The 23,994-nt window shown below is 42.1% G+C and overlaps 2 protein-coding genes across 2 annotated transcripts in view; both read right to left on the bottom strand.

Moving 5' to 3' along the window:
• Nucleotides 1–1,635, bottom strand: part of LOC138961007 (uncharacterized) — a 3,483-nt gene extending 1,848 nt beyond the window's left edge. Inside the window, exons 1-3 of the mRNA XM_070332619.1 lie at nt 1,144–1,635; nt 268–436; nt 1–52 (exon numbers count right to left, since the gene is read on the bottom strand). The exon at nt 1–52 is cut by the window's left edge and continues 37 nt beyond it. Coding sequence (XP_070188720.1) covers nt 1–52; nt 268–436; nt 1,144–1,461 — 539 coding nt within the window. The 5' untranslated portion in view covers nt 1,462–1,635. The remainder of the gene's footprint in view (nt 53–267; nt 437–1,143) is intronic.
• Nucleotides 1,636–7,530: 5,895 nt separating this feature from the next.
• The window catches only part of LOC138962889 (uncharacterized), a 104,870-nt gene continuing 88,406 nt past the window's right edge, over nt 7,531–23,994 (bottom strand). Inside the window, exons 7-15 of the mRNA XM_070334854.1 lie at nt 22,923–23,055; nt 22,328–22,541; nt 21,300–21,423; nt 19,564–19,741; nt 17,721–17,979; nt 17,108–17,231; nt 10,662–10,827; nt 9,618–9,695; nt 7,531–7,819 (exon numbers count right to left, since the gene is read on the bottom strand). Of these exons, the coding sequence (XP_070190955.1) occupies nt 7,706–7,819; nt 9,618–9,695; nt 10,662–10,827; nt 17,108–17,231; nt 17,721–17,979; nt 19,564–19,741; nt 21,300–21,423; nt 22,328–22,541; nt 22,923–23,055 (1,390 nt within the window). The 3' untranslated portion in view covers nt 7,531–7,705. The remainder of the gene's footprint in view (nt 7,820–9,617; nt 9,696–10,661; nt 10,828–17,107; nt 17,232–17,720; nt 17,980–19,563; nt 19,742–21,299; nt 21,424–22,327; nt 22,542–22,922; nt 23,056–23,994) is intronic.

The raw sequence follows: 23,994 nt of genomic DNA, 5'->3' as shown, positions 1-23,994 counted from the left end.
TATACGCCTTGGTGTCCGTCCTGATGTCCATTCTCGTAACCCTCAGTGCAGTCTGTACACACAGACAGACACACTGACAGACTTGACAAACGGATGGACAGACGGATGAGAAGACACACAGCCAGACAGCCAGACAGTCAAACACACACACACACACACACACACACAAACACATACACACACACACACACACACACACACACACACACACACACACACACACACACACACACACACACACACACTCATACGCATACACACATCTACCTCTCATATAACGCTGACAGTGTCTTCCAGCGAAGGGCAGGGGACAGAAACACTTGGTGCCATTAGGAGTTCCCCCGTTCTCACACGTCAGCTCTGTCGTCGTAGGAGTCGATGTCGTCGAGTCATCAGTCGGGGTTGCCTCTGCCTCTCCCTTCGAGTTGGCACTAGTCTGATAACATAAAAGCTTGAAAGATGATACGCACAGTTCAGAAACAATACATCAGCTAATCAAAAGCACACTCATTACTAAGTTGTTCAACTAAAGGATAGAGCTTCCAATTTTCTTTCAAACTTACTTGGTATCTAGACTTACTTAACAGTCTAATTGTAATCTAAATAACAAAATGACTGTGGTGAGATAAACAAAGTTGAAAAAAATCTGTACTCACACATACAAGGACAGCACAGTTATACGAATTTTCGCTTATAGAAGCTTCTATAAGCGAATATTCGTATAATTGTGCTGTCCTTGTATCTGTGAGTACAGAATTCTTTTGTTTTTCAACGTTTGTCTCAATGTATGCAAACTTCCCCAGTTTGCGTTTAACTTTCCGCACACACACTTCCTCCAGCCTCGCGACTACCTTTTCTTCACGCATTCTCAATGATACATCTGGCTTTCTGCACACACACTTCCTCCAGCCTCGCGACTACCTTTTCTTCACGCATTCTCAATGATACATCTGGCTTTCTGCACACACACTTCCTCCAGCCTCGCGACTACCTTTTCTTCACGCATTCTCAATGATACATCTGGCTTTCTGCACACTACCGCAGAGTTGTCTGATTTTAAAGACACGTATGTCCATTATCTTCAAATTTACCCCGTGCTTTGCGTAATGTTTGCATACTTTTTAAGTATCGTTTGAAACTAACCCTGTACACCAGATGACAGCTGTTGTGGGTCTGGCCCTGCAGACACGGTGCACGAGTGGTGTCATTGGATCTGAGCTGACACCGGACATGTCCTGTCTCGCCGCTTGGACACACCGTCACACTGCTACAGCGGTCACTCTGAGAACATCTCATCACACACTGCAGCAACGATCGTCCAGTCATTGTGTCCGGGCCCTGTTCGATAACCACTTTTGCTATCGGACACCCGACGAAACCATGATGCTTCACTACATCGTTGGCCCAGATTGGATCAGATTTCAGCACAATGCAAAACAGCAACACATATGTCAAAAACATTTTCGTAAGTCTGTTTTTGTTTCACGGATCACAGCAAAAATGATTCGTGCTGATGTTTCTTTCACACAGTCCTTTGCTGGATGTGGATATTTTTTGTATTAACTCAGCATTTGCTTTTCGTTCTGGAGTTGCAATTGGCATTACGGAGCAAAGTATTATTTTCGGTTTTAAGAATTACCTCAAAAGCAGAAATGACTCGCCTTTTGAAAGCGACACTCCGTACTTTGTTTGACTGTTAAGAGCAGAAAGGCTGTTCCAGCTTTTGGCCTCCATTCGATGAAGTATTGGCCAATAAGAGGCATCGTACAGCGCGAGCGCAGCTTTGCTTCACGTGATAATATCCCCGAAATAGCAGACACTTCATATCTCTATTCAGTACTTCAAAGGCGGATAATCACTCGAAGATTGTTTTTGACATCGTACGGTCAATCCTTCCCCCTCTTCTTTTTTCCGCCTTACCCCTCACTCTCCCTTCTCCAGGCCATTGTCCTGTTTCCGGAGCATGTCTTTGATGTTCCATTGACACAGCCCGTCAGTAAGCCATATACATACACACGCACGTACGCACATGCACACACATGTACGGACAAAAACATGTACGAACACACACATTTACGAACACGTGTGTGTGTGTGTGTGTGTGTGTGTGTGTGTGTGTGTGTGTGTGTGTGTGTGTGTGTGTGTGTGTGTGTGTGTGTGTGTGTGTGTGTGTGTGTGTGTGTGTGTGTGTGTGTGTGTGTGTATGTGTATTATATGTGTTAAGTTAAACAAAGCCATTTTCATGCATAAATTGTATTACGGTAAAGTGCCGACTTACAGTACATCACTGTTTAAAAAAGCTACCGACAGATATTGGTCTGTCAACTTGATCCCACCGATTCAACGAATTGACCTTGTGCTTGTTCGGGTACATCAGTCTGGAACTCACTGCCATCATCCTTCAAGCACTTGAAGTCATTAACAAGTTTTAAAAAATGTGTTAAAAAAACCACTTCATGTCTGAGTAGTTTAAAGCGTTTCGATTTACCACAGTTAATATCATGTCAAAGTTATGCTGTGCCGTTTTATATTCTGAACATATTTTTGTTGTACTATTGTTACATGTTTCATTGCTTCTAGCTTGTACGCATAATAGCCTGCATATTTTGCATTTGATTTTGTGAATAACCATATGTGTATGCTCTTCATGCATCATCATCATCATCTCATCATCATGATCATCGTCATTATCTTCATCATCGTCATCATTATCATCACGTGTTTAATTTTTCCCACCTCTTTTTGTTGTTACTGTTTACTTTTTACTTTTTACTTTTTATTTTATTTTATCATTGTGTGTCTGTGCGTCCCAAGGACAGATGTAAGAAAAGGCATAGTCTTAAATCTTAATCCTTGTACAATAAAATTCAATTCAATTAAATTCAATTCTCAAAAAAAGAAAGGTGTCACGTTTTCAACCGTCCTTGCAAAGATGAAGATGGACCAGTTAATGGATGCAGTGTTTGATGTTCTGCAGTTTCAAATTCACTATTGAACGGTCATACTGGCTTCATACGTGTATGAATAGCACTAGCAGTAGAACCCCAGTTTTGAAGAAGATGTAATTTACCTCTATTGCCTCCGACAATCCATATAAGCCATATTATTGCTGACAGTTGATTTTATTTTGAAGATCGTTGACTTCTCCCACTGTGTTAAGACACTGTGCCGAGTCTCATGGCTAAATTTCTGACTTCTAAATCCGTACAGGATTAAAGGAACTCTTCACGAGTAAATTTTAAAATAAGTAGGCAAGTCATCCATGTATTGATCAAAACAACCGCTATATCAAATTTCAAAACACGAAAAACCTCAGTACAACAATATATGTCACACGCTTTCCTTCTTTGCCACTACTAAAGCAAACGTGTGCAAGATTGTATGTTACACGCTTTGGAGCATGTGCAAGAACGGATTCAAACTCGAAATCGTCCCTCCAAAAACCCCAAAATGCACACACGACTTTTATTTCTCCTGCTGTTATCGTTTCTTCTCTTTACAAATTCTTCAACGCTCAGAATACTGAAAACGGCATCCCAGACGACAGTACTGTTTCCATACGCGAATTTAGCTGCCCTTGGAAAGTGGCTCGCTCAGGAGGCCTGTTAGTCTGACACTATAAGGACAGAGTTCAGACATAGATGACAAAGATCCCGGAAAGAACAAACATTTCGCGGATGCAGACACAGAAAGACGTCATGAAGATTGCGATGCTTCAAAAGATACAGACTGTGACGATGACTGTGACGTCATTCACATATACCGAGACGTCATTTATAGTTGTTCGGTCACTTTCGTCAAAAAGTAGATCTCTCCACAATGGCTGCTCCTGTGTTTAGGTTTATCAAGCGTGAGTACGCAAAACGTGTTTGTTCTCTCCTCTGTTGAAGCTGTGAGACATAATCGCCATTACGAGCTAGTAATATAGTAATATACTCGACTGCTGTTAACAAGACTACGGTAGACGCGACAGGGAATGTTGAAACCGTGTGGGTAGCTCCCCATTCCGTTAGAAGTGAGATACTAAAGCTGGCACATGACCAGAAAACTGTGGGACATTTGGGAAGGGACAAAAGGCTAGCTAGAATCAAACGTATCGTCTACTGGCCAGGGATGAACGAAGATATAGCTAGGTGGTGTGCAAAGTGCCCTATGTGTGCCCGAAAGAAACCAGGTCCGGGTAGAGGAAGGGAACCGATGCAGCATGTCAACGTAGGAATTCCTTTAGAAAAGATAGCGATTGACATTATTGGACCTTTGCCTCAAACGGAAAAAGGAAATGAATACATTATGGTGGTGACTGACTAATTCACCAAATGGGTAGAAGCATACTCCATACCTAACCATACTGCACAAACTGTGGCGGATAAACTGATCACTGAGTTAATTTGTAGGTTCGGCATGCCTGATGCTATACACACAGATCAGGGGAGAGAGTTCGAGAGCATTTTATTTCGGTGTTTGTGTGAGACATTAGAAATAAATAAAACTAGGACTACCCCATACCACCCTCAGAGTGATGGGTTGGTAGAGAGATTTAACAAAACGTTACAGCAGATGCTGTCAATATTTGTGAATGAAAGAAGGGACGATTGGGATGATCATATTCCATTTTTGTTGATGGCATACAGGTCGTCAAGACAACAGTCTACGCAATGTACACCTAACTTGTTGATGTTTGGGAGAGAAGTCGTACTTCCATTAGAAGCTATAGTGGGTAAGCCCGCTGATAGCCAATATGAAGAATGTCCAAGTGTATACGTAGAGTGGGTGAAAGCAACATTAGAAAACTCTTTCGATGTAGCTAGAATAAACCTGCAAAAGAGTTTCCTACGTCAAAAGAAAGGGTACGACAAAAAGATAAAGAAAAGAGACTTTCCTGTGGGAACAAGAGCCTGGAGGTGGTACCCTCCTAAAGCTAACCAAAAACTGGGATTAGGATGGGTAGGGCCATACCAGGTTTTAGAAACCATTGGACAAACTTCGATGAAGATAGAAAGAGGGGGCAAAGTGGTGATAGTTCACAAAGATGATCTAAAACCTTATGTTGAATTAACTCAATTGCACAAAAAAGCCAAAAGTAGAATAAAAAAATATATGGTTATTAATGTTTCAGATGGAAGTGCCAAAGGTGAAAACGTATAAGTGCGAGTGGTGTGGGCAAAAGTATGGAACGAGAAAAGCGAGAGAAAGACATGGGAAGAAGGATCATAAGAAAAATGTAGAAATGAAAGGGTTGGATGAGGGAGCAACGAAAGAGGTGGGGTGTCAGACAAATAAGATGCCCGTGGTATCGATTCCCCCTATGCCTAGGGATGTTGAGTATGCAAGACAATGGGTGAGAGCGCTGAAAAAGATTGAAAGGAAGTGTGAGAGAAGGAGACAAGAAGCGAGAGAGGAGTTGGAGAGAATCATGAGAGATAGAATAGGGTGAGAATGGAGAGAAGGAGTGAGAATGATGTGAGGTGTAGAGTGAGCGAGAGAGAGTTAGAATATGAGTGTGAAAGTGAGGGATAATTTAGGCAGGGTTAGAGAGTAGTGAAGCGGCGAAACGAACTGTGCGGAAAGGGGTACCTCGATATCCCTTTGCTTTCCGTCCCGTCAGTTCGTTGGAAAGTTGGTTACTCGAAACTGGTAATAAAGATGGTAAAGCCAAGGAGGCATACAAAGTCTAAACAGTTGGTTACTCAAAACCGGTAATCAGAATGGTAAAGCCATGGAGGCTTAATAAGGGTGTAAACAGTTGGTTACTCAAAACCGGTAATAGACAAGGTAAAGCCGTCGTGAAACATCTACAGTCTCGTGTGCAAGAAAACTCTCTGTCACACGACTAGCTCGTAATAGCGGGTAATATATTATTTACGGTAGTAAAACAATGGTCCTCCTCTGGACTAGTTTCCTCTGTTGATACTCTCCCCTCGGGGCAGATTCTCTTTGTGAAACTCGGTCCCGTCCGAGGAGGGTCTGATTTCCCCAATAGGGCTGTCTGTGAAGGGACACATTTTTTTGTTTACTCTCTCTTTTGCTCTGCTAAGAGATTTTAACAAATCTCAGAAGAAAGTCTCTTCTGACTTTCAATTGTTTCTTTCGCAACTTCTGATGTTTAATATATAAATATATATATATATATATTCAGAGAATGGTTTGCTTCTTAGTTGGATACCATGGGTTGACAACTCTCGCCATCAGTACCACGTACCTGACCACTGATGAGACACAATAGTGTCGAAACACGTGTCTGGTCTAGGTACAAATACAATGGTCCTCCTCAGGACTAGATTACCTTGCGATACGTCCCCCACAAAGGGACTTTGCTCTGTAAATCTCGGTCCCCCTTGAGGAGGGTCTGATGCTCCCAATAGGCTGTCTGTGAAGGGATACTTATTTCTCTCTCTATCTCTGCTAAGAGATTTTAACAAATCTCGGAAGAAAGTCTCTGCTGACTTTCAATTGTTTCTTTCACAATTTCTGATGTTTTATATATAATATATGTCTCTGTGTGCGTGTGCGTGTGTGTGTGTGTGTGTGTGTGTGTGTGTGTGTGTGCAGTGTGTGTGTGTGTGTGTGTGTGTGTGTGTGTGTTGCCTGGGTGTGTGGACACCAGCCTGTCGACTGTCTGTCTGCTTGTCTGTCTGTCTCTTCGTATGTACTGTGTCCTTCAATGTGTTTGTGTGTCTGTTCGTTCGTCGGTTTGTCTCGTTGTCTGGCTGTCTGCCTGTCTGCCTGTCTGCATTTCTGTTGTGGATACGAGTTATTATTGACTTGGCTGCATGTGCATAAGACTAAACTTGAAATTTACCTACTGACCTTTTCACCACAAATCTCAGCACAAAACAAATATAATCTATATGTCTTGTTACATGACATAAACATTAAATACATCAATATTTGATTCCATGCCTCAAATGCAAAGTGTTCAACACAGCTAAAATTTAAGTGCGATCGTTCCCAAAAATGAAAGTAACAATATTTTTTTAAGCAAGGTGATGTAAGTTCGTGGTTCACGTACAAGTTCTCTTCTTTATTTTCGGTGGTTTTGAAAAATCATCATTCTGGTGACGTTGTTCATTTTGTCGTTGTCGTCATAGTAGTAGTTGTTGCGACTACTGATGATGTCGTTTTAACTGTTATTATTGTTCTTGTTTTGGTCCTTCTTGTTCTTCGTGTGTGTGTGTTTTTAATTGAGATGATGGTGGTGGTGTTTGTGTGTATGTGTCGTGCCGAATTCCCGTAATTGCCGATTCCGCGAAATGGGCAATATTTGTGTGTGTGTGTGTGCGTGCGTGCGTGCGTGCGTGCGTGCGTGCTAAAAAGTATATTATCACATGGTCAGTATCGACAACACACACACACACACACACACACACACACACACACACACACACACACACACGCACACACTCACACTCACACACAAACAGAGGCATCATATGACATTAATTTTGTGACGGATTCCTTCAATCGAAATATTGTGATCAATATAGCTATCATGGATACTTTCCAGAATCAACATCAACAAAATAAAATAACACGCGTTCGAATTGTTTATTAGTGAGAAGAAAAAAAAACGTGAACAATACTTGTCCATGCCAAGTGTTACATGCACGGTTGTAACGTACTGCACTAGCGGACAGTGGTGACATATTGGAGGCGACACGTGTTGCACTAGCGGAGAGTGGTGACATTGGAGGCGACACGTGTTGCACTAGCGGAGAGTGGTGACATTGGAGGCGACAACCGGACAGTCGGACAGTGCCAGGAGCTGGCTCATCTTGGTGTGGGTCATCTTGGGGGTCAGGTCTCCACAGGCGCTGTACACCTGGTGGACACAACCAGTAACAGACCGCGTCAGCGTGTACAGTGGAACCCCGTTTTAAGACCCTCTCAATGTAAGACTTCGTTCCCTTTTAAGACCTTGCTTTTTCAGATTTTCTGTTCATTGTAACCGAGTGCCGTAACACTACGATCACCTCGGGAGGCGAAGTGCAATCAAACAGGATTGAAAATGTTAGGGCTCATTTCTTAGCCCTATAAAAACTGTTATGCAAACCCGAAGGTTTCCATGAACATACAGACAATCGGAAACCACCAGACCCCATCACAAACAGAATTCCACAATCCACCGGTGTTGACTTAAAGGCCAACAACTCGGGTGCAGAGTCCGCTGTGAAAGGAGCGGTAGCCTCCCCTGTCACACATAATAATGATAATAATAATAACTGGACATTTTTAAGTGCCTATATACCAATGGCTCTAGGCCCTTTACAAAAGAACATATATACAAAATAAAACAATTAAATGTACAACCTACATAAAACAATTAATCATACGGACAAAAATCACCACATGTACTGTTCACACAATATTCATATATGCATGCTATACACACTATATATATACACACATACCCAGCGAACACTTTCAACAATCCTACCAACTTTAAGGGAGAGGAGTACGTGCAGAAATGGAATGGAAAAGACATCAGGCCGGGTTGGTGTAATATTGTGTCAAAAAGAAAGTGTTCAACTGTTGTTTGAAAGAGCTGAGAGATAACCTCTGTCAATTTACCCCCAGGTTAAAACCCCCTTCTTTTTAAGAGCTGATTTTCTCAGATTGTTGAAGGTCTCAAAAGCGGGTGGGGAGGGGGGGTGGTGGTCTCTGTAAAGGCCCTCTTAGGCTTTTACATGGGATAAGACCATCCCTCCACTTGGTCACATACCACAGCGCCATCCCATCTACACGGTGCCCTCCTATCTCTGTTTCACTTACACACACACACACACACACACACACATACACACAGGCATCCCCCCACACACACACACACATGCACACACACGTACACACACACACACAGACACCCCCCCACACACACACACACATGCACACACACACACACACACACACACACACACACAAACACACACGCGCGCGTACGCAGACACGCACGCATGCAAGCACACACACACACGCGTGCGCACGCACGCACCCACACACACTCACACACAAACACACACACAATTCTTTAAAAATTGAGACTGGGCGTCATAGAGGAATATTGCGAGAGAATCGCCTCTGTAATACATGTAAAGTAATTGAAGATGAGCTACATTTTCTAGACAATTGCAAGAAATTTAACAATATTAGAAAAAAGTTAGTAGAAGAAGAAGTATCAAACTGTGACTTAAGGAAACCAAGCGATCTGTTATTTAAAAAAGACGAAAAAATTCAAAAATTGCTTGGAGCCTTTGTTTTTAATTGTTTCAATATTGAATGAAATAATTTGTACATTATTTATCCATTCATTTATTGTACAACTTGTGTCAATATCCTTAAGGGTTGATGACAATAAATTCTATTCTATTCTATTCTATTCTATTCTATTCACACAAACACACACACACACACACACACACACACACACACACACACACACACACACCCACACACACACGCATTAAAAAGATGTTATCCTTCCCAGGTCATTTATGTATTTTTGCCCCTAATGTTTCCTAAGGAATCCAACAATAAATAAAGCAACAGAGATGTCCCAGCTCAGGACATAGTTGAATCTCTTTTCTAATGTTCGTTTGTCTACTTAATTGTCCTCGTCTGACCTGCTGGAGAGGCTGACATGTTTCTTGCGACGTGGGTTTCTCGGTGGCGCACAGCACACGCAGACAGCTGATGAAAACCTGAAAATATACCGTTTATAGATTTCAGTTTTAGCAAAAGTGTGTAGCGCAATGAAGATTTTCATTGCAAGTCTCACCCGCCAGCTCTACTGGCCAGAAGACACCAGCCTGGGCACCTGAACTGCTGAAGACTGCGGACTTCATGGCAGCCACAGACTAGAAGATAGTATAACAGCCATGAAATTGAACACAGAGAAGAAGAAGAAGAAGAAGAAGAAGAAGAAGAAGAAGAAGAAGAAGAAGAAGAAGAAGAAGAAGAAGAAGAAGAATTGCAAGTCTATCTTTGTTATAAGCATACCAGTGTGAAATATGCCACCTGTAGGCTATCAATCAGATGCATTTCATGCTAACTCTACATGAACTCACTGGGAGTGCTGTTAATGTAAGTGTTCATGAAGAAAAAGAAACAATTCAAAAGGATGTTTGGGTACAAGACATTGTGCGTGTTGTTTCAATAATCGCATACATCAATTTATATGTTTTAATCAAACAACGCATTTCTAGGTCTTTTCTATACTTCCTCAGAATATAAAAATCTGGGCAAACAAAAAGTGCCAAGAAAAATTAAAATAGGTTCATATTGTTGGACTGTGTATTATTTTGCTGTTAATTAATATAAGATCAGAAGACAATTGGCAAAACCCTAGGCCCTCCTTCTTCGTGACTCTCCCAAGTGAACTGAAAATATTGGCAACAAATCGTTCGTGAAAAAGGGATGTATATTTTTTGGAACCCCTGTGTAATTTTGTTCTTATGAACAGCAGTGGCAAAAGTATCTCTCTTAGTGACTTTCCTAAGCAAAATCAGCTGAATGAAAATGAATATTTCTGTCCTATAGGCTATTAATGTTGGCTCTTAAGGACAGGATTGAGGTAATATGATATACGGAGAGAAACAAATGGGGGAAAAAAAGAAGAAAAAAATAAATTCAGCTGGGGCTCGACAAATCTATAAATACGCCCTTACCTTCATGAGGTCAATTTTGTTCTCCACTACGCATGCGTGGTAGGTGTACTCGAAAGACGACGAAGTGTGGGAGGTCAGCATCTGGTGGCAGGCGTACAGCTTGTCTCCCAGGTCGTCACAACTCCCAGACTTCACGATGCTGGTCGTCTCTCTACACACACTCTTCCTACAGGACAAGAAACCATCGTTGTTAAGATGCACGTGTGTGTGTGTGTAGATTTCCCGAAACCTCATTTGATTTCCAACAAAGCGCCGCATTTCCGGAAACGAGCTGCCTCGTTGAAATGGCAACCCTTCGACTGGCACAAAAAGTATACCCTTTTCACAGGTCATGAATAAGGTATATGAAAAAGCAAGGTCTTATACAGGGGAAGTCTTGAATTGGGGGTGTGGGGGTACACTGTGTAACAATTATCTCAGTGACACTCAGCGCATGCAGCTAGCTTGTTGCTGCTGTCTCGATCTATTTTGAACACAATGATTTTTTTTTCCTCAGAGTAGAGTGTTAGTTTGTTACAACAGGCTGAAATCATCTTTAATTTGAATCAACATTTTGCAACAATCAATCACGTCAATATATCGCACAGACTTGCACATTACTTTTCAAGAGCCTAGATTACCATGCAGTGACAAGAGCCTACTCAATAAAGGGACGTAATGCTGTCTCTGCAGCCCAGAGAGACTGAGTTTAATATATAATCAGTTAAGACTGAGTAAAAAAATATTACAATCGATAGTTACCAGTGAAACTGAAGTTATATCGGAACACTCTTGTTGTGTTTTTGTTGTTGTAAAATGTAAGATCTGAAACGTTAAAAATTACGTAAAATTGGTGCGTTTTGGTTGAACTGTGTTGTTACAACCCGCCGAAGTTATCAAAAGTGTTTTTGCTTTTTGTAATTCGGTTGGTTTGGTGCGTTATACAATGCATCTGCTTTTTCAAGACTAAGCATTGATCACATAGGCCATCATGACTTGTATCATTTTACATCGCATTCTAAGAAAGAGCAGAATTCTCACTATGCGCGCGATACATTTCTAGAATCGCGTAGCGCAAAGTTGGAATTCCTACAATGGCGGCCATTGTTAGAATTCCAACAAAGCGCAGGTCATTTCCGGAAAAGCGCCGATGACGAGATGGCCGGGTCGCAACATACCTAGGAGGGGGGTGATTTCTTAAATTAGCTGAGGGCGGAAGGAAATCGCTCACCTTCCACGTCCAAAACGTAGTCAGTGATATTGACACGCCAGATTAGTGCGGTAGCGTATTGTGCTAAGCAGGAAAGCGCGCTTTTCTGCCGGTATTCTTGTTAACTTCGCAATTTCCGGGAAACATCCACTTTCACTTTGAGACTGTTCTGTTTACATTCGACACTATCAAAACCACTTTGCAATAACGAAATAATTTTTTCTGTGTTCGAAAGCTACAGCCAATCGTTATTATGTCCCCTTAGGTACAGTTGTATAACATTATTGGCACATGTAAACAATAGGAATTAATTAATGAACGCTACGAAAAGGGCAGCCTTTAACCTTCCTGTTGTCACTCAGCATTTTTTTTTTATTCTCATCCACACTTTCAGCACTTCCCCCACCCGCCCTCCTATCTCAGATGTAATTTGATAATGACGTTTTCAGCCTTCAATCCACTATTTAACATAGTAAGTCAAGCTTTTCAAACCAAATTAATAATTGCTTTGATGTTTTGCTGATGTTCAGTTTATTATTTAATAAAGATCTCATGGTTCAAAATTTCATATGTTTTTTTTCAAAAACGTGCGTGTGTTCCATTTCAAACTAACCTCACTGATGTGAACTCCATTATTACTGTCACATCTGTTTTACAAATTACACCCATAATCCAAACCAACGCGCAAAAACTACACACATATGTACTCGTTACCATTAGCCAACGCTCGTCACAACACTGTCAGTCTCAAGTCTAAATAATAATAGTATAAATCATAACTAATTTTCTTCACACCATCATAGACATAATGTTGCTTCACATGTTCTTTGTACAATCGTTGGTTTTCACAATAGATATTGCATTACTGTAATTGTCTTCTTTTTCTTTTACAATATCTTTCCAAAAACAAAACTCAAAGACCACACAAGCTATTGCAACCTACTCCTATCTCTGGTCTCTCTTCCTGGGTACAATGGTACCTAAGACTTACATTCAAATGCTTACATTTCCATGCTACCCACATTGTCAAAATACCAATAATTATTCAAAACAAATGTTAACTACTACCTAACTTCATTTCAGACCCACACCCATTATTATACACACATTTCACATTTAAACCATTAGTCGGCCCCCTGTCGATATTTATCGACTAAGTTCCTTGTTCCCAGACCCGGAGGTCTGGGTTATGCGGAGGCATTTGGCTGTGCGAATGGTGACATTCCGGAACTAATTTTCGGCAAACTTAGTTGTTTGCAGCAATGTATTTCAATTTTTTTGTCATTCTTTCTTGAAACTGTTACAGCATGATGCAAAATTACACTATAATAGGTTATATAATACAACAAAAAAACTATCTCAGATCTCCCACGTTAAAAATATACAAAGAACGGTACAGCGACAATCGCAAACCAACTAGTGTGATTGAATGTGTAAGGGAAGTAACTCGCTTCAACGCCATGCGATAGGGCACACAACGGTTTTTTCCCTTCGTTCATTTGTTTTGAATAATTATTGGTATTTTGTCAATGTGGGTAGCATGGAAATGTAAGCATTTGAATGTAAGTCTTAGGTACCATTGTACCCAGGAAGAGAGACGAGAGATAGGAGTAGGTTGCTTTTGTGGTCTTTGAGTTTTGTTTTTGGAAAGACATTGTTAAAGAAAAAGAAGACAATTACAGTAATGCAATATTTATTGTGAAAACCAACGATTGTACAAAGAACATGTGAGGCAACATTGATGATGTGAAGAAAATTAGTTATGATTTATACTATTATTATGTAGACTTGAGACTGAATAGCAAAAGGCGAAGTGTATGTTTTGTGGTGTGAATTGAAACAAAATGAAAAGTGTAAATATCTGGGAAATTGTGGTTTAACGACTTCGTTATTTCTTGATTGTTATTTACTATTATATTGAAGTGAATAGCAAAACGCTGTATTTGAAATTAGCATGGGATTTATATTAAAAAAAATTAACTCTCTAAGGACGGATAACTCCCTATATGGTTTAGGCAAATGAGGCTTATTAGTATGGAAGAAACACTCATTTTTGCCCCTTGGGGCATTCAAGGCAACAAACAACCACATACATCTGATTTATAATTTAGTGAGACATAAAAAGCTGTATGATAATTTTGTAGTGATTGAAAAACAAGTCGCGTAAGGCGAAAATACAACATTTAGTCAAGTAGCTGTCGAACTCACAGAATGAAACTGAACGCAATGCAATTTTTCAGCAAGACCGTATACTCGTAGCATCGTCAGTCCACCGCTCATGGCAAAGGCAGTGAAATTGACAAGAAGAGCGGGTTAGTAGTTGCGCTAAGAAGGATAGCACGCTTTTCTGTACCTCTCTTTGTTTTAACTTTCTGAGCGTGTTTTTAATCCAAACATATCATATCTATATGTTTTTGGAATCAGGAATCGACAAGGAATAAGATGAAAGTGTTTTTAAATTGATTTTGACAATTTAATTTTGATAATGATTTTTATATATTTAATTTTCAGAGCTTGTTTTTAATCCAAATATAACATATTTATATGTTTTTAGAATCAGAAAATGATGGAGAATAAGATAAACGTAAATTTGGATCGGTTTATATTTTTTTATTTTTTTTTACAATTTTCAGATTTTTAATGACCAAAGTCATTAATTAATTTTTAAGCCACCAAGCTGAAATGCAATACCGAAGTCCGGGCTTCGTCGAACATTACTTGACCAAAATTTCAACCAATTTGGTTGAAAAATGAGGGCGTGACAGTGCCGCCTCAACTTTTACAAAAAGCCGGATATGACGTCATCAAAGGTATTTATCAAAAAAAGAAAAAATGTTCGGGGATATCAATCCCAGGAACTCTCATGTAAAATTTCATAAAGATCGGTCCAGTAGTTTGGTCTGAATCGCTCTACACACACGCACGCACACACGCACACACGCACACACACACGCACACACATACACCACGACCCTCGTTTCGATTCCCCCTCGATGTTAAAACATTTAGTCAAAACTTGACTAAATGTAAAAAGGATACGTTTGAGATTGTTGGCAGGGGTGAGCAAAAGTGTGACCGACTCAGCGAAGAGATGATCGAAGAGATTGCTTCGTAGTCTATCAGTGTTGTGACGAGCGTTGGCCAATGGTAACGAGTAAATATGTGTGTAGTTGTGGTGTGTGTGTGTTTGCGCGTTGGTTTGGATTATGGGTGTAATTTGTAAAACATATGTGACAGTAATAATGGAGTTCACATCAATGGAAAAATTGCGCTAATGTCCAGTGAAACGTTTACCTTTACTGTACCAATTGACACTAACGCAATTTTTCCACGTTGATTAACAACGTCAGCATGCGTACCAATCATTACTACATGTATCAAACTATATTTTACTGTTTCTCAAACCCACTGTCTTTAACATTTGTTTACAGTTTCACTTGCCAATAACTTGCTGCTGATGATATCTGAATCATGTTGCTGATGATATCTGGATCATGTTCAATTAACATTAACAATGTATAATTATGCCAATTATGTTTTTCACTAATGCACCAAAACTCCATTTTCTAGACTTCTTTTTACAATCCAAGCAGTTGCTATTTTTCTAACTCAAACATTTCTCGATCAATCCAAACTATTTTTAAGCTGTGTAACATAACACATTTTCTTTTCCATTTTTTATTTTTCTATCTCGTCATTTGTTGTTGACAAATAAATATAATTATTTCATAACTCAAACATTTCTCGGTCAATCCAAACTATTTTTAAAGCTGTGAGTGTGACATAAAACAATATACATATCGTCGTCGCCATGGCAAAATTGCGCTAATGTCAAGTGAAATGTTGTTTACCTTTACTGTACCAATTGACACTAACGCAGTTTTCCCATGTTGACGACAATATTTTATTTAAAATTGATTTCAGGATTTTGTTAACATAACACATTTTCTTTCCCATTTTTAATTTTTCTATCTCGTCATTTGTTGTTGACAAATAAATATAATTATTTTCATAACTCAAACATTTCTCGATCAAACCAAACTATTTTTAAGCTGTGGGTGTGACATAAAACAATCTACATATCGTCGTCGGCATGGAAAAATTGCGCTAATGTCCAATAAAACGTTTAGTTTTACTGTACCAATTGACACTCGCGCAATTTTTCCATGTTGACGGCAATAGCTTACTTAAAATTGATTTCAGGATTTTGTTAACATAAACATTTTCTTTCCCGTTTTGAATTTTCTATTTCCTGATTTGTTGTTGACAAATAAATGTAATTACAATACCACCATCATTGCACTTGCCAATATCTTGTTACTGGTGCTATTATCACAATGGCGTTCAATTAACGGTGTTACATTTGTTTAACAATCAGTATTACATTTATTGTTTAAATGTACTTTCTTTCACATTTTGTAGTTTTCTATCCCATGATTCGTTGTTGACAAATACATGTCATTCCATTAATCCAATCCATGTGTTGCATTGTTGTGCAAGATGACTGAGTGTGAGCATAATATAACTATACATGTAGTCCATTTCAGAACATATTTACCATAAACAAAACCCTAGCTTGCATAATATTGATCGGGAACAAAACAAGATTTTTTCCTTCAAATAACTTGCGTTATTTAACCATTTCACTATTTCACCCTAGCACTCGGACAAGTGTCACACACAAACACCCTGCCATGACTGTTTTTTGAAGAAACCACTTTGACCATTCACCAAGGACTACTTTAGTAGTAGTCCTTGCCATTCACCTAAAAGTTACATAAAGGAACGTCTGGGAACCTGCTGATTTGAATCAGCAAATTTTCTTGTTCTCTTTGCTGTCGGTAAAGGGTTTTAGTGGACACCTGTGCACTCGTCAAGACAGGACACCGACTGACTCCAAATCTCTATGTCGATAATATTTTGTCTCTGAAATTGTCAAAGTGTGTTGAAACACATTTGACAAATCTACCAGACAGACTGGTATCATTGTAAACTGTAAAATATCTTTCAGTTTAAGTCACCATTTCGACGGTTGAAAGTGAATCAGGTCGTCAAAAAACGCCATTTTTTTAGGGTAGACGTGGTCTAGGACATGTGACGTCATACCCAAATATATATGAGGAGAAGAAAAACTAATCTTTAAATACACTTATATTTCTGACCCCCAAAATAGTGTTCAGCATCTGGGCTATACCACTGACAAAATATCCTTAACTTTGCTCGGTGAACATCGATTGTGTAGTTATCCTATACTCACGGCTGTTTGACGTTCTGCTGGGCAAGGATGATGGCGTCTTTGCGAAAGTGAGTGTGATGGGGGTCGCTCGGTATCCCTGCCCCCAAGCCTTCCAGACTCTTGTAGTAGTGGTCAGCGGGACTCCCTGTGAGGACAGCCACACCACAGCAACGGCATTATCTTGAATTCAACAGCTGTGTAACAGGTGTTTGGTTTTTTGAATCCGTGAAACGTGCATATTCTTCGATTATGAGTTCCAAACGAATGCCAAAGTCAGGAAAATTATCGTCTATTGTGCATACGTTTTGAGTGTGCGCTCATTTCTCTGGAAATCTAACTGCGACGCTAACACACATTATCAAAAACAACGAAATGAAGAATAACAAGAACATACAGAAATTCCAAACTCTGTTGTCAACTTGAAAGACAGTGGTCACGCAACAGGAGGGTGGTGAAACACAGACGGGGGAGAACAAACGGCGGGGTCTGATTCGTTGAAATCACATCAAATCTCAATGTCAACCAATCGAACACCGCGGCTGACTCCCGCCCGGTTGGTATAACTTTCTCGTGCACCTCGGCCAAGGTATCGTTGTTCAGTAAATAGCAAGATTCAACACATGTATATTCTCACCACATAACGTGTCAGGGTAGCTGTCCAGGCCTTTGAACTCGGGGTCATCGCAGCGAATGGTCAGCAGAGCGCCCCCAGGACGCGTGGCGTTGAGAGGGTCAGTGTAAGCATACGTCACAGTCAGCTGACCGCTACGTAACTCCCCGCTGTTGGTGGTCTGGTTGTAGCTACCCAGGAGGCGGTCAGCTTTTCTCGGCTTCTTGCTGCCTGAGTAGGACCAGCGCCACAGGCGTTTGGACAAATCGCCCTGCGCCAGGAACTGAAAAACACGTTCCATCATCCAGAACACCGCACAATGGCCCAGTGGCAAGACGCCGGAATCCCAAGCGGATGGCAAGGTCTTGGTTTTAAATCCCGGACGCGCCTGGTGAGATTTTTCCGATTTTCCAGGTCAACTTATGTGCAGATAGACCTGCTAGTGCCACATCCCCCTTCGTATGTACACGTAAACACGTAAGACCAAGTGCGCACGGAAAAGATCCTGTAATCCATGTCAAAGGTCGATTTGTTACATGAAGACGAAAACACCCTGCATGCTTCCTAAGAATGCGGCGTATGACTGGCTGAATGGCGGGGAAAAAACGGTCATATACACGTAAACATGCACTCGTGCAAAAAAACACGAGAGGACGTGGGAGTTTCAGCCCATAAACGCAGAAGAAGAAGATGGAGAATAAGAAGAAGAAGAAGAAGAAGAAGAAGAAGAAGAAGAAGAAGAAGAAGAAGAAGAAGAAGAAGAAGAAGAAGAAGAAGAAACACACAGAACAAGCACAATGCTCTTACTGCCACTGCTTACATAGGGACACAACGAATATGTTTGGTTTCACGACAAGGACAACAAAAATAGGGTTGGGAGGTCGGGACACACTTCTCCCCCCCCCCCTCCCCCCCACCTTTTTTTACTTTGTTGATTGAAGGTCGTTTGTTTATCTACACGGCGCATGTGGCTTTCTTTTGGACAAAAATCGCGCGAACTGACGCGTGTTTCTTTCAGGCGAGACTTTCTCGCGGCTAGCCGCTCGCGGAGCTAGAAGACGAGAGTGACTATATGAAACGCTTTGACGACTATAGCTACGCCAGAATTAAACACCATTGGTTGATACCGAAAACGTCATCTGCACTGATCGGTAAACGACCACGAACAGCCAATCGGATTGGCATCAGTGCGGCGGCCATTTCTCGCGTAGCGAGCACCTCCAATGCTTCCTAGCGTTCTGTCACCACATCCTAGCGTTCCTCGCGGCGAGAATTGGCCAAGAAACGGCACTTCCTCGCCCCACTCGCTTCACTCTCCAATCTCGCCTTAAAGAAACGGGGGACTGTATCATCTGGATGTTGGAGAAGAATAACTTTCCTTGCAAAGGCTGCAAAATCGAATTTTGTTATTTTGATACCTTTTGATAAAAAAACACACATTTTCTTAAGGTTCCAAACAAGTTCTTGGGTTGGGAGGCAAACCTAGGGTCGAAAATCAAGCAACTTTTGTTTGCCTAATGAACAAGGTTGACATTGTGTTCCTTGCGTTCTATCAAGCAACGCTTTAGTTACACACACGTAGCTAAATGATCGCAGGATCTTGCGTTATCGTATCCGTGTCTATGTCACCTTCATGACTGGACAGCCATGAAGGAAGTCCCCCCACTTACCGGGAAAATGTAACCTTTTTCTCAAGAAGAGACCAAATAAACTCTTGCAAATGCTAACTTTCAGCAGCATCTTGGGGCCAAGCCCACCAAAGCCCCCACCCCAGCAACTGTTCCCCTGCCTCATTTTCAAACCATCCCTCTCAGACACTAGGCCTGTAGGTCCAGTCCTGAGACTTATCGCTTTTTCCAGGTCCTACCTCTTTGAACTTGTCGTTGGAGAGTTTGTTGGTCTGCTCCACCACCTGGCCTTGCGCGTTGGTCGTCTTGACCTTGACCCTGACCCCACTGACGTAGGAGTAGCCGTCCACACTGTTGTCTCTGTCTACGTAGATCTGGGTTCTCTGGTCTCCGCACTTAATGTTGGCCATTTTGTATCTTAACATGATACACAACAATAACAGAACATAATAGTGAATGAAATACAGGCCTCTGATCCGAATTAGGTGAAACAAAAACACCACACACACACAGACACGCACACACAGACACACACACACACACACATGCGCACGCACAAACACACACACACTCACACAAATACATACACACACACACACACACATACAACCACACACACATACAACCACACACACATACAACCACACACACACACAAGGGCTAGGGGCGGTTAGGATAAAACAGCAAAACTTATGAGATCTTTCCTTGCATTGCAGATTCTTCAGAAAATGTATCTCCAGTCGCCCCACAAAACCATGAATGTATTTTTCCCCTGCTCATTTTTGGTTCGATATAGTTCTGCTACTTCCCCACAGAATCAACCCCTTTTTCGAATTTTACACACATAGCTTTATGAACAAGAAACCATTTGAGCAAAACCAGTGACACTAACAAGATATTTACTTACATTGCAAGCATTCTTGTAAGAGAGAAAAAATATCTCCAATCACGCTATGGAAAGTATACTTTGAAAGAGCTTTACTTGTAAAAACAAGAGGCGAAGCCTTCAAGGCTCACGTAAGAAATCGACAAACAGTAACACAAACTCAATCACTTCGTCACACATACACACACACACACACACACACACACACACACACACACACACACACACACACACACACACACACACACACACACACACACAGTAAGCGGCATAGGTGACACTGTGCAAGAAAGCGAGACACTAGATCTAGATCTGAATGGCCGATTTCGAAGAAAAACTAGTCTCGGCCCGCTCATAATAACAATGACCGAGACTTTCAGTAATTCCTTCGCGTGACGTCTAACCCTCTTACGTCATAATGTGACGTCTTCAAATGTTGTGACGTCTTCAAATGTTAAAGTTTCTACCACAGACATACATACATACATGTACATACATACATACGCACGCACGCACGCACGCACGCACGCACAGACAGACAAAAGTTAGCATCGCATAGGCTACACTTACGTGAGCCAAAAAGTAAATTTTAAGGGGCTTATTGTCCGTCAGGTCTTAATTGCCAATATTGGACATGAATTGGTTTATAGGATTCGAGTTTTTACGCCCTCACGGCTTTTGATGTATGCGTGTTTAGGTGGTATCAGCCATCTGCACTTATGGTAGAATGACCAAGATCTTTAACGTGCCATTGTGGTGACACGGGGGTGGGAGATGAATACCATCTCTGGGTCTGCACATAAAGTTGACCCGTGTCCGTCCCGGCCCGGATTCGAACCAGCGACCTTTCGATCACAAGTCCAGTGCTCTACCACCTGAGCTACCCGGGCCCCCGCTTTGCTTGTACTTCATTCAGGTCGTCTTGTAAGGAAGTGCTCAAAAGTGGCCTTCTAACTGGGGTGGCTCAGATTGTCGAGGGAGGGGCCACGGTGCGTGAAATACAATCCCAAAACACACCACATTAAAGGTTGTTCGACCAAACTTTAATGTTGTCGCCATAGTGCTGCCTTAATGTTGATGTGATTTTACCTGCAAGGTAGTTCGAAGGTCATTTGACGTGTGAAAAATGTGTCGACGGCGCTCGTAGTACGACTTTCATGGCCGTAGCGAGTGGAGAACGCCCTGTCTTTGTCCACACACTCACTCTGGGGACCTGAAATAGCAATGAACGACCAGCCATGTTCACGGCTCTCAACTCCTTATGACCTAAGTTATGTGACAAACTACTTGTCTCGCATGGGGCGGATTAGGGGGGTGGTTACAGGGGTTCCGGACCCCCCCCCCCCCCCCCCCCCCTCGGCTGTCTGTGAATTTTGTTCTTGTCTGTAAAGCCGGGGGTAATTGTTTAATCAGGCTATGAGTTGGATAAGATCATATCATTTTATAATGTGTAAAACTAGCATAAACCATGACTATTGTGTTGGGGCTCACTAGGCTGAGGTGCACGAACCGAAAGTAGGTGCCACACAAACGGGAGAGTACAAACCGTAGAGTCTGATTGGTTGAAATCACAACACATCTCAGGCAATGGCAATTAATCCAACACTGCAGGTGGCTCTCGTTTGGGTGGTAACTTCCTCGTGCAACTCGGCCCAGGAGCAATCCCAATTGTTCAGAAAAAGTCTGTGTAGTGCTGTGATCACTAAGGATGGGTGCCGTACGTCGTGCAACGTAGCAACCTCCGAAAACGGATACACTGGACACTGCAGGGACGGACGAGGGGGTGGGGGTGGGGGGCTTTGGGCTCAACCCCCCCCCCCCCCCGCCTTTTTTTTTTAGCAGCAATAGAAACAAGAAATAAAAACAGATTGAGCGATTTCTAAGCCCAGATAGCCCCGTTTGGCTTCTTGGACCCAAACAAATTCCAGGGGGGCATGTCCCCGGACCCCCAAAGGAATCTCAGTCGCTTAGCTCATTCGTCTAGGTCGCTTTGCTCCCTTTACTTAGCCCTCCTCCCTCCCCCTCCCCCTCCCCCTCCCCCAAACAAACTAACTGGTCCGGCCCTGCACTGACAGTTCCAGGTTATATGAACATGCAGGGATAATACTTCGCGTCACCTCCGTTACGGTTGTACCAATAGGACTGGGTGGTTGTCTCAGGAGGGGGAAGAGCTGCTGGCGCTGGGCAGCCCGCTCTGGAGTTAAGCTCCACTATGTTCACGTGGTTGTCAAACGGACCGCACGCGCTGATCGCTTCTCTCAGCGTGCTGCACGTGTCGTTTGACCTTGCCTTGTCCGTGTTGCACAGGATGCGCATACACGTGACGTACAGCTGCAAAAACATGAGGAGGATATCAACAATATTCAGATTTTAAAAACAACATCTAAAAAACAACATTTAGACAAGATGTTTTGTATACTACATTATGTAGATTACGAGCAGTACATTAGCAATATTCAGACCATGTATATTGTATATTACACAATGTACATTACAAATGAGTTTATCAGGATTACTAAGACCAGATGTCGTGTATATTACACCACGTTGATTAAGATGAGTACATTAGCAATACTCAGATTAGATGTCTCAAATATTACACGATGTGGAGTACCCTTTTGCAATGGATTAAATGTCAAATGTAGATAAAGACGCAATAAGGAGAACATAGGTCAGAATTGTGAAAAGATTACGAATTGCCCAAAGTTGTACCTTCAACGGATTCATGTTGTTATTTCGCAGACATATTATCCTCGCGTTGTAGAGATTCTTGCACGCGTACATCCTCTCTCCCAGGTCGGGACACGCTCCTCCGATATCGACCGCTTCTTGACACACGGGGTCCCTGTCAAGGTCAAACAGGTCGAGTCAAATCATATCAAAACATCTGGTAAAGCTGGCGGCCTCCGATATCGACCGCTTCTTGACACACGGGGTCCCTGTCATGGTCAAACAGGTCGAGTCAAATCATATCAAAACATCTGGTAAAGCTGGCGGCCTCCGATATCGACCGCTTCTTGACACACGGGGTCCCTGTCCAGGTCAAACAGGTCGAGTCAAATCATATCAAAACATCTGGTAAAGCTGGCGGCCTCCTATATCGACCGCTTCTTGACACACGGGGTCCCTGTCATGGTCAAACAGGTCGAGTCAAATCATATCAAAACATCTGGTAAAGCTGGCGGCCTCCGATATCGACCGCTTCTTGACACAGGGGGTCCCTGTCAAGGTCAAACAGGTCGAGTCAAATCATATCAAAACATCTGGTAAAGCTGGCGGCCTCCGATATCGACCGCTTCTTGACACACGGGGTCCCTGTCAAGGTCAAACAGGTCGAGTCAAATCATATCAAAACATCTCGTAAAGCTGGCGGCCTCCGATATCGACCGCTTCTTGACACACGGGGTCCCTGTCATGGTCAAACAGGTCGAGTCAAATCATATCAAAACATCTGGTAAAGCTGGCGGCCTCCGATATCGACCGCTTCTTGACACACGGGGTCCCTGTCAAGGTCAAACAGGTCGAGTCAAATCATATCAAAACACCTCGTAAAGCTGGCGGCCTCCTATATCGACCGCTTCTTGACACACGGGGTCCCTGTCAAGGTCAAACAGGTCGAGTCAAATCATATCAAAACATCTGGTAAAGCTGGCGGCCTCCGATATCGACCGCTTCTTGACACACGGGGTCCCTGTCAAGGTCAAACAGGTCGAGTCAAATCATATCAAAACATCTGGTAAAGCTGGCGGCCTCCGATATCGACCGCTTCTTGACACACGGGGTC

Source organism: Littorina saxatilis, linkage group LG3, assembly GCF_037325665.1.
Source record: "Littorina saxatilis isolate snail1 linkage group LG3, US_GU_Lsax_2.0, whole genome shotgun sequence".
NCBI lineage: Eukaryota > Metazoa > Mollusca > Gastropoda > Littorinimorpha > Littorinidae > Littorina > Littorina saxatilis.
This window is presented reverse-complemented; position numbering and strand designations above follow the sequence as displayed.